The following is a 16,430-nucleotide window of genomic DNA, read 5'->3' on the forward strand; positions in this document are numbered from 1 at the left end:
CCTTCCAGTGTTACTTTCTTCCCAGTCTATCCTCCTTAATCTCTTTCTGTCCTATCTTTCACCCTCCATCCTCATACTTTGCCTCCTTTCGTTTCACTTTCTGTCTCTGTCAACAGCTGAAAAGAGAAGACGGATGGCCAGAGAATCAAGACTTACTGACAGCTAATGTCAGATCACATCTATCAAACACACTAAGATCAACACGCACACATGAGCACACAAATGTAGAAATCACACACACACACCCACACAGACACTCACACACACAGGTGAGTCAGGGAATCAGCAGATTTTTGGTGCAACAGCAACACATCATTACCCATTTTCATTTTGGTGTCAGCTGACTGCTTTCTCATGAGATGCTTTTACATTTCAGAATAGTGAATTACTTCCACATTATGCAGTAGTGAATCTTACTTCAATACCAGCAATAATTTTGTCTTAGTGTCATATATTTAAAGAGGCAGCAATATACTTTTAAGCAAAGCTCTTCAGGAGTAGCTATTATGCTGAGATATATCAGCACAATATGTCAAGTCTGTACACATCTCAGCTGATACAGCACCTTATGTCTGTCACTAAACAGATTACTAATGTAGAAAACAGCAGCTTTAAGAAGGGTGAAGAGGTTCTTGTTGAATACAGATCAGCTATGCAGCTGTGCTGGTGTTGCTATTAGCTCAGGAGGTGCATCAGCTAAGTCTGCAAACAAATGATCTTTCATGAATATCTGTATGCTGTAGTGGGCAAATAAATCACTGCTTATAAGTGTGAGTGGGTTTGTTTCGTGCGTTTGTGCACATTTATCCATGCGAGTATGTGTGCTTGGCTGTGAATGATTTGCAATGCTGAACTGGGAATCACTGGCCTTGGCATTAAAACATCACACACAGCGTGCCTAAAATGTGCCTGTGTGTATTAGAATCTGCACCTGCTAGGACTGCAAAGCACTTCAGTACTACCAAATCTTAGCCTTGGATAGAGAATCACAGTATTGGATTCTAGAGGATATCCACTTAACAAATGTATTTCTTAAACAAAATTTCAGTTACTCAGTAGTCAGGCATGGTAAGTTTTTTCTACTCTTCAGTGTACAAAATCATGTTACTGATGCATTTTGGTATTTTGTCGCTTCCATATTTGTATGTGTAATTAGTTGTGAGTGATTGATTGTGGATACAGTACCTGCAGATCTGAGTGTTGTGTTCAGTCATCGATACGAGCAGTTTGAGTGCATGAAGTGGGATCGGCTCTGCTGCACGAAGAAGAGCTTCGTACCTAGACATAAACATGTCTGAGTATAACATTTGGCTTTCATAGTGTTAATAATTAATGCACTGTTCTGATCATTAGTAACAGAGTGTAAACTAGAACAGATCTGGAGAGAGGGGTGGAGGAGAGGGGGAGGGGAGAACCAGGGTTTTAATAGGAGAAGGAGAGATATGGAAATATGGGAAAAGGAGCAGAGGATAGAATAAGTGAACAAGAGGTAACACATGAGGCAACCATGCTCGCAAAAATCATTTTAAAAAAGGAGTTGTAAATATTACTTGTACTGGAAGAGACTCTATATATGCACATAATGGATGTAAAGGAAAAGTCAGAAAAGCACACCACAAACATCAGCATCATCCATTATGTATTCTTGTTATTCTGCCATGACGCAAACTTCTGTAAAATACACTCATCTGTCTCTGCTCTTCATGTACAGTCATTTAATGCAAACACTTATAAAGACAGATGCCTATCAGTTAATTGTTGCAGAACATACAACATATTTTAAAGAAGAATTTTGATGTCAACAAATCGTCATATCACTACTATTCGGATTTACATGTAGCTACCTTAGCTAGACTGCCAGCTGTGTGAAAAATCCCATCATAAAATGAGAACTTTCCCAATATAGAATTTATGATGGTTCTGTATTCCTGTTTTCATTTCAGAAAATCTGAGTCTTTGTTTCTGAAGCTCAGATTTGACATCACCACCTGTGTTCACTGAGCTCTAAGGCTTTAAAGAGGACCTATTGTGCTTTTCCTTATTTCTTGTCATATATATTTATTGTTAGAATGTTGAATACTCATATTAAATGGGGCAAAAGTAATTCCTGTGAGAATAAAAGCTCAGGCTTCAGACTGACTGAATGCTACGTTTCCAGCAGTTGTTTCTACTTTCATTCTAAGCCAACGTCAGCTCGTCATGGACTTCTTTATACGGTTCTCTGCTTCAGGCACAACACGCCCACGAAGTCAAACTGTGGTTTTATTGGTAAATATATGTAAACGTAATACTGCCTGAGTAGTATTACAGGCGTTTCATGTACTTCTGCTTGTTTCAGTGGATGAACTGAGGGCTGCATAAAGGGCCAGTGTAACATATTTTTGAACTGTGAATCAAGCAAAACTAGTCTAGTGGAGTCCCTGAATGAAATTATAGAACTGGAAAATGCGCAAAACAGGTCCTCTTTAATGTATTTTGCCTAGTAGCAACAGTATTCAAGCTGTTTTGGTTAGAACATCAGTGTAATGCTAATATTTACCCAAAAAGCACCCGTATAAGCCAAGGTCAGACTTCATACAACATTGTCTTGGTTGTCAAAGGGAGTCAAAAGAAATATTTTAATATTAAGAAACCTAAATGATAACTGACACAAACCAGCGGACAGGAACCAAACTGAAGATCAATATTGCAGTATTGCAGTTGCATTTATTTGGTTATGTTGTATTGATAATGAAAATGCTATTCAAAGACACATTTTTCTGTTGATGCAGAAGCAAAAACTAAATGGGGAATTCAGAGACACTGTCAAAATTATACTTAGAAGGAGCCAGACCAACCTTGAAAGCAGAGATGTAGTGATGTGAGATAAAATCTGACTACAGGAGCTTTCGTCTTCTCTTCTTTCCGTTTCCTTATTGTTCTCTGTGTCATCACCGTCCTCAGCCAGCAGGACCAGACTGAGTTCAGACAGAACCCTCAAAACAAACACTGACCACTCAGCTGTAGCACAAACACACCAACAAAGGAGACGAGAGAGACTTTATTAGAAACACATATGAGAAAACATTTCTGAAAAAACAAAAATGCATTTTCCTTTCATAACTGACTTTTCAGTTCCAAGGGCACAATAATATGCATTAACAATTTTGTTTCATTTGCAGAGTCACATTTGACAACTAAAAACAATTCAGACCATTATTTTAGAAGTGGTGAGGATTTGTTGATATAAAGGCAGCAGTGATGCAAACTGTAGAAACAAACTTTAGGATGTCACATGCTTTCAGAGTAAGTGAAAAGATACTCAGTGGCATGTCTTGACCTGATCAGTATCTAGACATTACTGTTCATATTACAGGCTCCTTCTAGGACAGTTAACATAAATAGAAATAACCACATTAAACTGAACATCAAAAGCCATACCAAACACTTGTTATGACTAAGGGAATTGAATAATACACTAATGCCATTATATTACACAACAATCAGCCACAGTATTACAACCACCTGCCTAACACCGTGTAATACGCAGTAGGACATGGACACAAGGACGTTGGCAGCAGATCTTATGAGGTTATGAGGTCTTATGAGTTTCTGTGGATCGAGTTTGTTCACCTCACAGAGGTTTAATTCGTTTGGGACATTAGGGAGTTTACAGGAAAGATCAACACCTTCGGCTCTTGGTCATGTTCCTCCAGGCAGTTGTTGCAGTGTGACAAGGAGCACTGTCCTACCATTAAGGATTGCTGTTGCCATGACGAGTGTGTTTGGTTTGCAGCAATGTTCAGCGATCTATCAGAGATCCACTACATGTATGGCTGGACCCAAGCTTTCCTACCATAATACTGCATTGTAACAACATGATCAATGTTGCTGTATAGAGTTTACTTGTCAGTAGTTTTAAAGATGTGGCTGATCAGTATTTATAGTACATTAAAGGTAATGAAATACCAAAGAGCTCAGTGGAGGACTTAAACTCTTTATAGACCACCAAAGCATGACACAATGACAAGAAAACACATTATTGTTGCCTAAAAAAGGGACATTATTCAATGCTGAGGACTGACTTTCTCCTGTGTAGAGCCAGCTGTAATGATTCACTGAAGGTCCAAACCAAAACACTTGAACGGAATATTGTGATAGCACTTTCCACTAGATGCTGCAATTCATGAATGCCGAGATGTTCACAACCTTAAACATTCAAGGTTAGCTGCTCTAGTTCACTGTCGGCCTCTTCTTTGTGATCTATTTTCACTCCACACCTATTCATCTATCCATTTTTCTATCTATCCATCTACTTGCCCACCTTTTTCTCACATTATTTTTTGCCATTTTTGCCCATGTTTGATAACAAATGGGAAATGAAGGGAAATAAATAGGGTGTAAAAGCCAACAAAGCCCCCCAGCTTTCTGCTCTGAGGATGCTTCTATACTTCCAAACCTGCGGTTCAACTTTCCTATTTGCCATTTCGCCCTCACTCCCTCTTCTATCACTCTGACATTAGCTTCTCTGCCCACATCTTCTCTGTCTCATTCTCTTAAAAAATGACCCGCCACTCTTACCATTTCTGCTGAAAGCCAGTGTTGTCAGAGGAGGCAGGATGGCGTCCACAACCTTCAAGAGACATTAAAAGACAAAAAAAGAAGCTTTATACATGTCATACTGTGCTGGTCCTTGATCACAGTACTCAGTAAGAAGCCGACTCTCTTCTCTGGTGAAGCAATCATAGAATCTGGCAGAATCAATTACGGTCTGGTGTTACATAAGTTCAGCTGCAGATAAAGTCATAGGCATGAAACAGCTCAGGTCAGAACAGTGGAAAATTAGCTCGCCAATGCGCTGAGGGCTTTTATGAACAGAACATAAATATTAGTTCAATAGTTCACTGCTGTCCTATATCCTCTCATTTCAGGGAAAAAAGTATAGTGATAAACATAATCTTCCTCTAAAAAAACAAGTTAATATACATGAAATCTGAAAATAGGATATATTTTTAGATTAAGCTGAATAGCAGACAGTGCACTATATTAATTCTGTGGGGCTTAACCATGCAAACCGCTGTCACACAGGATCAAATTACTATGGAAATGCACTGTTGAATGATTTCTTTGATCAAACACAGGACACACAAGAACATGTACTTTCGCAACTGTCAGAGCCCTTATTTAGGCACGAATCTGTATTGCATGAATTTGCATGATTACTAATATTACCATAGAAACAAAACTGATGCTGAGTGAGTGTGTGTGAGGTCATTACATTGAAAGCCCGAGAAAGAAAACTACAAAGGATGTTGTCCACCACTTAATGGTCTGTGTATTAATATCACAGCCATCAAAAGACTGTGTGTGTGTGTCTGTGTGTGTTTGTGGGGAGGTTTGGTGCATTCTCTGTGAACTCATAGCATGTCCCTCCAATTTCTGAAATCCTTTCTTGTCCACATTTTTCCATCTGGGCTCTTTTACCCAGGTATCCCTGTGCCTATTGTCCAGCGGTGCAAAGAAGGACAGTTTTTATTATCTCTACAATTGTAACTAAACATGACCATGAACCAAGAAAGAGGCAATGTTACATTTAATTTATTTTTTTTAAATGAACCACCATTAGTTTTACTAATAATAGTAACTAATTAATTGTTACTCACTGTGCTGCATTGTATGTAGTGTGTCATATGTGACTGCATATTGTAATCAAGTCATACATCAATCTTTTAAAGGAACTTCCTGTTTTTACACTGCATGCTGTGCTTTTTTCTATGTTATAAATAAGACTTGACACCTTGCCTTGTACTCTAAATTTTTAAACTAATGAAGCAACCTTATGGGCCCAGTGAACATGTAGTGCCGTAACAACATGTCATTTTTATGGCCATTCTTTTCCACTTATGCTTGTATTTTTTAGATATATTTTTCTACTTGTGTTTATCTTATATCTTTTCTACTGCTTAAATTTCTCAGATGTTAAAAGGGAGCAACTGTAACATAAGCAATTTCTCCTTAGAGATCAATAAATTATTTCTGATTCTGAAGCTGTATTTGTTTATAGCTGCTTAGATTTTTAAAAGTCTGTACAGGCAGAAAAATGCATTTTTATTGTTTTTTTAAAAACATTATAGTTCAATGACATGCAGTATTAACTCAATTCAATTCCTGTCTGTCACTGTTTTGTTTATGTGAGTAATATTTATATGGCAGAAACACAAATGTAACATATTCCTATAGTGACAAAGTGGCTTCTGTTTGCTGTGGCAACAAAACTTACTGCAAACTTCACTTAAACTGCGACAAGGATTCAGAGACGTAAACTAACTCCAGTGTGTCCTTGTCCAGTGGGCAATAAAAGTTAATCTGAGCTGGCTGCTGGTAATTAAAGTGTCTTCCTGTGTTATTGACTATCAGTAGCAGCGAGCCTCCTCCTTGCTGCTTTCTTCTATTCCTCATCTCTTTCCTTTTCTCTCCCTTCATCCTGTCTGCTTCCTGCTGCTCTCCACTTCCATACGTCAATAGTCATTAAACACAATCTCGCCGTATCGTCCCGCGCACATCCACAAAAACACACACAGATCCGATGAGGCTCCGTTGGTTCAATAGTTGATTAGTGTCTTGCCTAATAGCCCACGAGTTGACCCTCCGTCCTCTGATCACTAATGGACAAGTTTCGTCGACTGGAAGACACACACTGAATATACGAGCAGGGGCCACTATATAAAAAAATCGACTAAAGGCTGCAGTTATTCACAAAAACACTTCAAGACACAAATGAGAAACAAGAAAAAAATCTATGCTGAAAATGTGGCAGTTGCAGAAACACAACAGAGCAACAGGATGATGACAGGTTGTCTCCAAAGTCCCATCAGATGTAACGTACTGACATTTGCTGAATATCACAAGATACCTGTCCTATATTGCTTTACTAAACTTTCAGACAGGCAGCCACACGGACAGACACTCAAACATTCAGTCTGCGCAGCTTCCACACATACTTACAGCACTGTGATATGGAGTGATGAGGGCATGGTGCTGACTCAGGACTTCCACAATGGACAGAGTTGTTCTAATCAAGTCTTCACATATTGCTGCACCTAATGGAGAATGAAATATTATTCAGCACGACTGAGTCATGTCCCCGATGAGCACCTTGACATACCTTGCAAGCTGACCAGCAGCTGAAATCTTCTGTTCTAACAGTGATTTATTCTAGTAGTCAGTTTGCCACTGCAGTATGGTTGATATCGTGGCCTTTGAGCAAGGCACTGAGCGCCTCAGTTGCTTCAGATGAATGAACAGTGATGGCACTCTGCATTTTGCCTCATACACATGCATCTGTAATTCAGTTCAGCACCTGTCAGGGCTGTCTCTGCCTCCCACACATTCTTTTTTTTCTTATGAGTCAAAGGTGACTTGGGAGTTAAAGTGTAGGTTTCACAGCTAAACTTTATATGATTTTGATTGTAATTGAGCACACAGTTTTTCAGCTACTGAGGTGTCATTACTTTTAGCCTTAATTTAACCAGATAAATTAAGAAAATAAACTGAAAAAAAATGGTATTTAGCACCTGAAGCAGCATTTAAAATTACATTTAAGAATCAGATAACAGGGGAGATTAATGACGAATATGAAGATAAAGGACATATTGCTAATTACATGACAGGTGAATGCAAAGTACATTTTGAAAAATATATAATAAAGTAGAAACAGTAGTAGATAATGACTGAACATCTTTAAACATTGTAGTCACTAAAAAATAACTCACCCACAGCGCCGGACAGATTTGTTTCGTTGGACTCTACAGAGGCAATATAGTTCTAACAGAGAGAGAAATGGTAGAAATTACATGTTTACAAACTCCAGTAGCATTTAAAATGATTATATTGTACTGTAACTAGAGACGTTTGTTTTTATTTTTATTTTAACATACTAATTACCACATGCTATTACAGCCCAGACTGTAAGTATTTGGACATTTTTGCACACTTTAGAACATTCAGTCTGAAATATAATAGTAGATACTACATTAAAGTGCAAAGTCTAATTATACACAAATGATATAATTTTAAAGTAATTGGACACATGGCGGCTGAATGTTTTGTGAGCAGCTAAATGCCCCTGAAATGTCAGATTATACATCAAAGAGCTCAGAGTTGACTGAGAGTTGCCATTTAGATTGAGGTTATTTTTCTGTCAATATGTGCAATAAAGAAATGACCATGCACATAAAGGAGAAAATAATGAGGCTCAAACTAAGTAAAAATTTGAGATATCAAAGGTAGTTGGTTTGCTGAACAAAATGCAGGTGGTTCGCAAAGCATGTAAAGATTTTACCGTAAAATGCTAAATATGATAATTTTTTAGTTGAATGTGTATCTGTCCAATTATATTTGAACCTTAACATTTAGTGTTAAATAGACTCTATCTCTCACGCAGTTGTTTGTATTTTGAGTAAACCTAGTTAATGTTGTATTCATAGTTTTTTTTTTTAGATGTACAGTAATGTGCTAAACCAAAGAGCCTAAAGACCAAAACCTGCCAAATACTTACAGTCAGGAATGTATGTGTTTCAGGTCTACTTTTCTGTCTGTCTGCAAAATATTTAGATTATTCTAATTGTCTTAATGGATCAAACTTGTTGGGATGTCACTTTATAATTTAACCTGCAAAATTAATTGAAAATGTCCTTGCACATCCTAGTTTTAAGAGTGTTATTTTTGTGCTCAGGTTGTGAAACAACCACTCTGCTGAAGAGACATAAGAAGTTGAAACCTGACCGGACTACTAAACACTTACCAGCAGCAATCCAATATGCATCAGGAACTCTTCGGTTACAATTTGAGATCTGAAGACCTGTGAGGTGACATCGAGTCGACACACAGACAAACTAAGATGGAATGATGAGACAACTAACACAAACAGTGAAGAGAAATAAAAGACAGCACTGCTATGCATAACATCTTTGCCCTGATGGCAGTGCAAACACATCCAAAAGGTTTGCAGGACCTAGATGTAACTACCTGGTGCTCACCTCTGTCATGCCTGAGACACATGTTGTTGTATGAGAATTGTTGAAGACAGGTCGCCATGAATATTAATCTAAATTAGGTTTGTTCAGTTTACTGAATAAGCATCGTCATTATACCTTTGGTGCCTAAAATGTTAGTGCAAAGTGCTGCATATATTTGTTAACAGGCCCTAACACCTGGGCCACAATGAGAGTAATAAGAATGTATAATTAAATAGCTGACTTACAAAACATATGAGGGAAGCTGTTCAGCAGGACAGATGAATATTGATAATTTACGATAATTTTGCTAAAACATAAAATCAAACAATAAAGAAAAATCAGTTTGATCCAAGTTACCTGAGATGAAAGAAGTTCCAGCACCACAGACACAGTAGGTAGAGTGTGTTTAAGTTGTTTACTCTGAGCTGTAGATGGATGTTTCCTCCCAATCACACCTCTCAGGACAGATAAGACGTCCTCTAGAGAGGAGACAGGACCAGGGGACACATGATGGAATAAGAAGGAATGAAAAAAAGGGTTGACAGGGTTACTCAGGGCAATACAACAGTACCTTTTCATGAAGGTGGACTATGTTGGAAAGTTACGTGTTAAAATGCTCTTAAACCATACAAATATCTGCATTTCAGATTCGCAAAAACAAGTTTTCCTTGTTAGCAGAAACTATGTATGGTTTTGCAGAATGAGAAGTAAAAAAAAATAAAAATCAAATGTAGTTCTGGATCTATAAACATACAGGCAAAAATACACATAGAGCAAACAAATTCATGCAGAGGCGTGTTTACCCATTATCACTGGTGCTGTGCTACTCAGATACACAATCAGTGCATCCAGGCACTGAGGCAGGTATCCTGATTGGCTGGGATTCTCTCGGAGAGGTGTGGCTTTCCGCAGGTCTCTCTCCAGGTACATCACAAGTCTAGACAGAAAGAGACACACATGCATTATATGCCACACAGTAGAAGCTATTTTCACCGCTGTGCTTATTTCAAGGAAGCATTTTTTTTCATTCTATCCTCACTGTATGTTGTTCAGCTGCATCTACTCAATGACTAGCAATATTAAAATGATGCATTAACAATAAGACTGTAGTCACTCAGCTATGAAATTTTGACAGGATGCATAAAAATTAGGGGCAAGGAGATTGTCTAAGAGAGAGACAGACAGTTTGAGAACATTTCTATTCTCATCAGACTGTGTCTGTTGAACAGTAATCAATAATATTCTATTCACAAATTCAGAGCTGGGAGGAAAAGGTTACCCCCACTAACTGATATTCATTACCGACACACAAACACACCCACGAGCATGTATCAGCACACACACAGACAAGCACGCACACACACACCAACATACACCAGCACCAGCATGAATAAATGCAGACACATGCAGAAATTCAAAGAGGTCATATTAGTTAACAAATATTGATTCCAAGCCTCAGAGTGGCAGCGGTTCAGGGGGAGCAGGGTATTACAAATTCAGTATTTTTCCCTTATAATGTTGCATAAAACATTAGCATCCAGTATTTGCACTGGAATCCAAGATAGCTACTGTTACTATATTATACAGTTTATTTGAGGTAAGCGCTCAGAATGTTTTCATTATCGTTATGGGTTTAGTGCAAAGCAAAATAACTACAATGCAAAAAAGAAAAGAAAAAAAGAAAGAAAAGACAACCCACTGCCATTAGTAGGTCAAATTAAAATTCACTTGTGGTATAACCTTGAGTCTGGCCACTGAGAAAGACCTGCAAATTACTAATTAACTTTACCAATTTATAGACTGTTTAATCACCTGCCTGTCTCAAATGATTAGAGGGAAGTAAGTAAGCAACAACCTTGCCATGATCTAAGTAATCAGCTATCCCAGTTATACGACTCTGACATAGTTGGAATACTGGACCTATGTAGATGTTCTCTCTGAAACAATCCCCAAAGCAAGCAGGCCTAAAAAATGAGACTTCTTACAAATGTTAATGCACTGGCATTTTCATTTGAACTATTATAGTTAAACAGTGAATGTGGAACAGTGTGCAACCCTACCAGGATAGCACTTTGCACATTTGTATTTTGAGGTCTGTTTTGAATCATTGTCTGATATCAAATCCTCTTTTCAGTGTCACTTTTTTCACTGACTGCATGACATTCTTGTGTAGAGTTTGCTGATATGTAGTAGAATTCCTACATTAAGTGTTTCCTGTGGCACTGGTAGTCACACAACCAAAAGTATTGTAACCAGCTGGTAGATTTATAACGTCAATACTTGGTATGCTCAACATGTCCTAACAAGTCAATCAATGCCGTTATTATTATTATTATTATTATTATTAGTAGTAGTAGTAGTAGTAGTAGTAGTAGTAGTAGTATTGTTGTTATTAAATTGTTTATTTGTTTGCTTGCTTATTATTCATTAAGTAAAACTTAACAGTGCATTCAAATTTGAATATAGCCTATATATTGATGCATGGGCTGTGTCTACTAACTTTGATTTTAAAAATGAATTCACCCAAATTTTTGCACATTTTCGCAGGGCACATTAGTTGCTACTAACTTTATCTTAATAGCAAGTGACACGTGTTAATACAGTGATAGAATCGACACTGACAGAAGAGAAAAAGCACAAATGAAACAAAGAAAAACTTATTACAAAAAGAGGAATTTCACACACTGCGTTATCAAAATACTGTATGTCATTGTCATGTTAGGATCCTGCTCCATGAAGGCTACATGAACACTGTTGAAAATCAGCTACTTTGAGGGTATGGAAGAAAATACAGCCTCATAACCCATATTCTCAAATTCAGCTTTTGAGAGACCAGTAACACAATCTAAACTCATTTTCATCTCGTATTTTTATTTTTTTTTTTAAATCTGAATAATAATAATAATACTAATACTAATAATAATACTAATACTAATAATAATACTAATACTAATAATAATAATAATAATAATAATAATAATAATAATAATAATAATAATAATAATAATAATAATAATAATAATAATAATAATAATAATAATAATAATAATAAACAGGACTGCTCATTGAGAGGATAAGCACCAACTATCCAATAGTTTTTGAGATATTTCAGTCTGGAACGAAGCGGTGAACCAGCCAACAGTCCAAACCCCGTGTGTTCTTCTCTTGCATGCCGTTTTTCCCGACTGCCAAACAAAGAGAGACAAACTTGCCACCTCTCTGTCAGTCACTGTGGGAGACTCACAAAGTACTCACACAGAACTGACCTACAAGTGGCCCACAGTGTGTGTGTGCGACTACATCTGTTGAAAGTCATCACACTCCACTCCCAGTGGCAACACTGACAGTGAGACTTGGGCAAGTTTATCTCATGAAGACAAAAACAACACTCACACTCACTTTTTCATGCTATTGAGGAGCTAATTAAACACAACGTGGCCGAGTGAGAGCAGGACTGAGGGAAAGACGTGTGTCTGTGTGTGTGGTTGGATCATGCAGAGTTCTCAGTGGGAGAGAGACAGGCAGGTCAACTCTGACAGCTCCAACTCCGTTAACAGAGAGGAAGCAGAGAGATAAAGAGTATAGGACGTGTCTGAAAGAGACAGACAGAGAGACGGGTGTTGGAAAAGAGCTGAGGAGAAAGCATAAAAATAAAAACACCTTCAATTTGTTTTATAGTCCTGTAAAAGAAGGCTGGAAAAAATGTGTATCATACGAAATCCAGCACATGATGGTCTGTCATTAGGCTGCATGTTAGAGCCAATCAAAAAGATCCAAAATGAATCATGAGACATCATTTCAATTTAGTGTCACTCACTATAGCTGAATCCCTTTTTAGAATTACCTATTGTCTCTATATATTTTAAGGTATTGTATTTAGGGAATTAGTGCACCAGAACACAACGTACTGTAACATTCTGTACTAAAGGAAATGAGACATGATATGCACCAACAGATGACAGCTAAGCTGCTACTTTGCAATGCTGCTGCCAATTTAAAAATAAGAAACAACGTGTTGTTAAACACAAGAGAATACAACTTTATTCTTCGCCAAAGTGGAAATTTTTCTTTTCTGTTTTAAGGTATTTGGAGCACCAAGTCCAATTCTTACAAGCAATCTGTTTCCAGCATAGAGTAGCTCCTTTATTTCTTTGTGCATTGAATTGTGGACCATAAGTGTCCATCAATGCCACTCACAAGTCAATGTGGCATATGTGAGTGTATAATTCTGCATAATAAATTCTATTGAATTAAATTCTATGTAATGGCACTTTGAGGATACTTAAGTTTGTCAGGATGAACCCTATGAACTCCTTACAGTCTCTAAACACAAGTAGAACTGTTATGTATCACTAATTTTGGATGCAACTTCTAATTAAATTTTTTTTGAGAACAGAATAGAACAACAAGAAAAATATATTAATAATATACATATTTATTGTTCCTTAGCAGCTGAGAGTTTTGTGATTATCTGAGTCAAAGGAAATAAAGCAGTATAATGAGATTAGTACTTGATTCATGGCGAGGAAATACAATGGCTGTGTCAAGGCACTCCAAATAACCTTAACATTACTCTTTAATGGAAAAGTTCATCTGACAGTTCACATGTGTGAAATGTCAGAGTAAGACTGAAGGAAGACAAAAAGTGTCAGAGACTGAGACAGAGATAGAGAGGAGATGGTAACTGTAGCATTTTAATAAACAATAAAGAAAACAAATTTGGAAAAAAAAGAGGAAGAAAGTAAATGAGAAACAATAAGGAGAGGGACAGTTATAAGGATCCATAATGTAGGGCATCTTTTTCAAACTGAAACGCCAACTGGTTATAAATCACCAGGGGAACAAGCTGTATTTATATATGGATGTATAATGCATATGCATCTGACCATAAGGGCTATTCCCATTCACTGCTGCATTGCACAGTGTAGGGTGAAACACAGGACAACCAGTTAATGAACCATTTGAAGTTCCAGTAAAGTTACAACATACAGTAGCATAAATTAAATGCCCTGGGTCCATACATTTATATTATCATTCCCACAGCTACTGTGCTACTTAACACAAAGGTTACGCAGAGTGCAACCGCATTGCCAACAACCCCAGGCAGCATTTTCAAGGAAGTCTCCCTTCTAAAAGCTGCCTGCGTTAGATAACAGATAACTTTGCTGAACAGTGTTCAAGAAGTACTTGCATCAGAATTTGAAACTTCTGATTCAAGATAAATCACTCCTCAAAAGCATGCATGTCAAGATTTGTTGGTTTAATTATTTCATGAGTCAAGAAAGCGTCAAGTTTACCGTACAGTGTGTCCACACTGAGTTAGTCGGAAAGAAAAAAAAAAAAACTCACCATTTTGGTCTTCTGTCCACATCTAGCTGGAGTTTATCAACAACCAAATCCAAAGCATTCTAAAATACTTTGGAGAGTGAAAACCTTTGAAAACCTCCTGCATTTGTGTGAGGACAGGACAAAACAGAGCTTTTGGAAAATGATAATGGAGCTTCCTCGAGACATCATCAGCTGCTATGTGGCAGCACAGCTGAGAGGTCAATTTTCTTTCCCCTGTTACTCTCAAACAACCAGAAAATGATGGATTCTCACAAGAATTTTTTTTTTTCCAGATTTTGTCAGTTACTGTGGACATAGTCTTATAATGTACTGCACCTGCATGAATTGCAGTTTCAGTCTTGTTCTCTGCCATTTTTGTATTTTTTTCTTTTTTTGCTGAATAACACTGATACTATCTGCAATTTCATCTCACCAGCAATCAGTTTATCCCAGCTAACCATCTGGAATGACTCCTGAACCAACAGGACTGCCTGGTTTTAGCTATACACTGTATAATGTATTCAAATTTAATTAGACAAAGTAGTTGTTGTGGTAATGTTTAAATACACTATTTTCTTCTAAGTGAACAATTTAACATTGTAGAGAAAGAGTACAGTTTTTGGATTTCCCCCACGACAACGTATACTGAAGAGGGAATTTAGTTAGAGTTATGGTGTGGCTGGGTAAGAGAACACACTCACATACTGAAAGCAACAGCTAAATAATTAAAGGGAAATCCCACCCTGAAATGGAATTCACAAATGCTGCTTGTTTGTTCTCTGACAGTTCAGCGTATGTGTGAACATGGGCAACTACATTCCAGAGAAACTAATTAGCCAGTGGTCTGACAGACTGAGTGGAGTTAAGAGTGAGCTTCACTGGTCTAAAGCTCAGTACAGTCAGACTGTAGGAGGGTGCACAGTGAAGTGTGGTGAGTTAAGAGAGGCACATCACCCTCGAGCAGGATCCATGAGTTATTACTGCGTTGCAATGCAGCACAATTAAAATGAGTGTGACTCATTAATCAACAAAATGAAATTGTAATTCACACTTGCAGCATTCTTGCATCTGGTTATCATCCTTTGCAGTGATGCTGCTGCACTGAGTAAGTCACATTGAGCTTCACTTTCTACTGAAGAGCACACAGTTACAGCCAAACCTAGATTTTTGTCTCACCACTGTGCTTAAAAATTGATTTGCAGTTCATCAAACTCTTAAAAATGTCTATGAAGATCTGCGATATGAGATTCAATCAATTATCATACATTCATAAATACCAGCTCTTTGTCAATAAACTAACAAGAAGCACAACATGCTTTCATTATGTATTACTGAGGGGCACACATTATATACAAGAGTGTATTTACCTGTGTTGGCAGCAGTAAAGCAGAGTGTGTGTGTTGTCCTGCATTAGTAGCAGCAGTAGGAGCAACGCCTTGGCTCTTGTTACTGTTGACGGACTCTCTAGACAGCGCAGCACCTTCAACACCAAATCCTACAGGATGCAAACACACAATGTGAAAATCTCCCTGAGACTGGTTGTGCCTTGTAATTCAGATATACTCAATAAAGTAAGATAATGGGACAGACTTGTGACATTGCAAACTAATGCCAATGAATGAGACATTTTCACATTATAACATCCTGACTAAACTGGTCGATTCACAGCATGAAGATAAAAATGTACAGAATGTTATAAATGTATCTTATCAAAAGACACAGAAATAAACAGAAACAAACACAATTCCCTGCAGCTCTCATGGCTTTGACACCTCATAAGAAAATGTGCAAATGAACAGTTTCCTCCAGGTGTTCAAAATTACATAAAATTTTCTGAAAATGCATTAACAAACAGACTAAAATTTAATCAGCTCAGACTCCACGTTATCACAAAACATGTGCTCTCACACACACACACACACACACACACACACACACACACACACACACACACACACATACACATGCACACACACAAACACAAACTTGTCTGCCTACAGCTATCTGAGACAGCAACTCGCTCAACAGCAGTAACTGGTTGGAAAATATTTCGACTGACCAGCGTTCATTACCATTATCATTATCCCCAGCACCATACACTACTGA

The 16,430-nt window shown here is 37.6% G+C and overlaps 1 protein-coding gene across 3 annotated transcripts in view; it reads right to left on the reverse strand.

Annotated features, from left to right (window-relative positions):
* ulk4 (unc-51 like kinase 4) overlaps positions 1-16,430 on the reverse strand; it is a 115,049-nt gene that overhangs the window by 60,637 nt on the left and 37,982 nt on the right. For all 3 annotated transcript variants that reach the window (XM_055013626.1, XM_055013625.1, XM_055013624.1), the window contains 9 exons: positions 15,692-15,819; positions 9,800-9,933; positions 9,354-9,475; positions 8,783-8,839; positions 7,752-7,803; positions 6,985-7,079; positions 4,561-4,612; positions 2,838-3,000; positions 1,186-1,278 (listed from right to left, as the gene is read on the reverse strand). In XM_055013626.1, the coding sequence (XP_054869601.1) occupies positions 1,186-1,278; positions 2,838-3,000; positions 4,561-4,612; positions 6,985-7,079; positions 7,752-7,803; positions 8,783-8,839; positions 9,354-9,475; positions 9,800-9,933; positions 15,692-15,819 (896 nt within the window). The remainder of the gene's footprint in view (positions 1-1,185; positions 1,279-2,837; positions 3,001-4,560; positions 4,613-6,984; positions 7,080-7,751; positions 7,804-8,782; positions 8,840-9,353; positions 9,476-9,799; positions 9,934-15,691; positions 15,820-16,430) is intronic.

This window comes from Amphiprion ocellaris, chromosome 9 (genome assembly GCF_022539595.1).
Source record: "Amphiprion ocellaris isolate individual 3 ecotype Okinawa chromosome 9, ASM2253959v1, whole genome shotgun sequence".
Taxonomy (NCBI): domain Eukaryota; kingdom Metazoa; phylum Chordata; class Actinopteri; family Pomacentridae; genus Amphiprion; species Amphiprion ocellaris.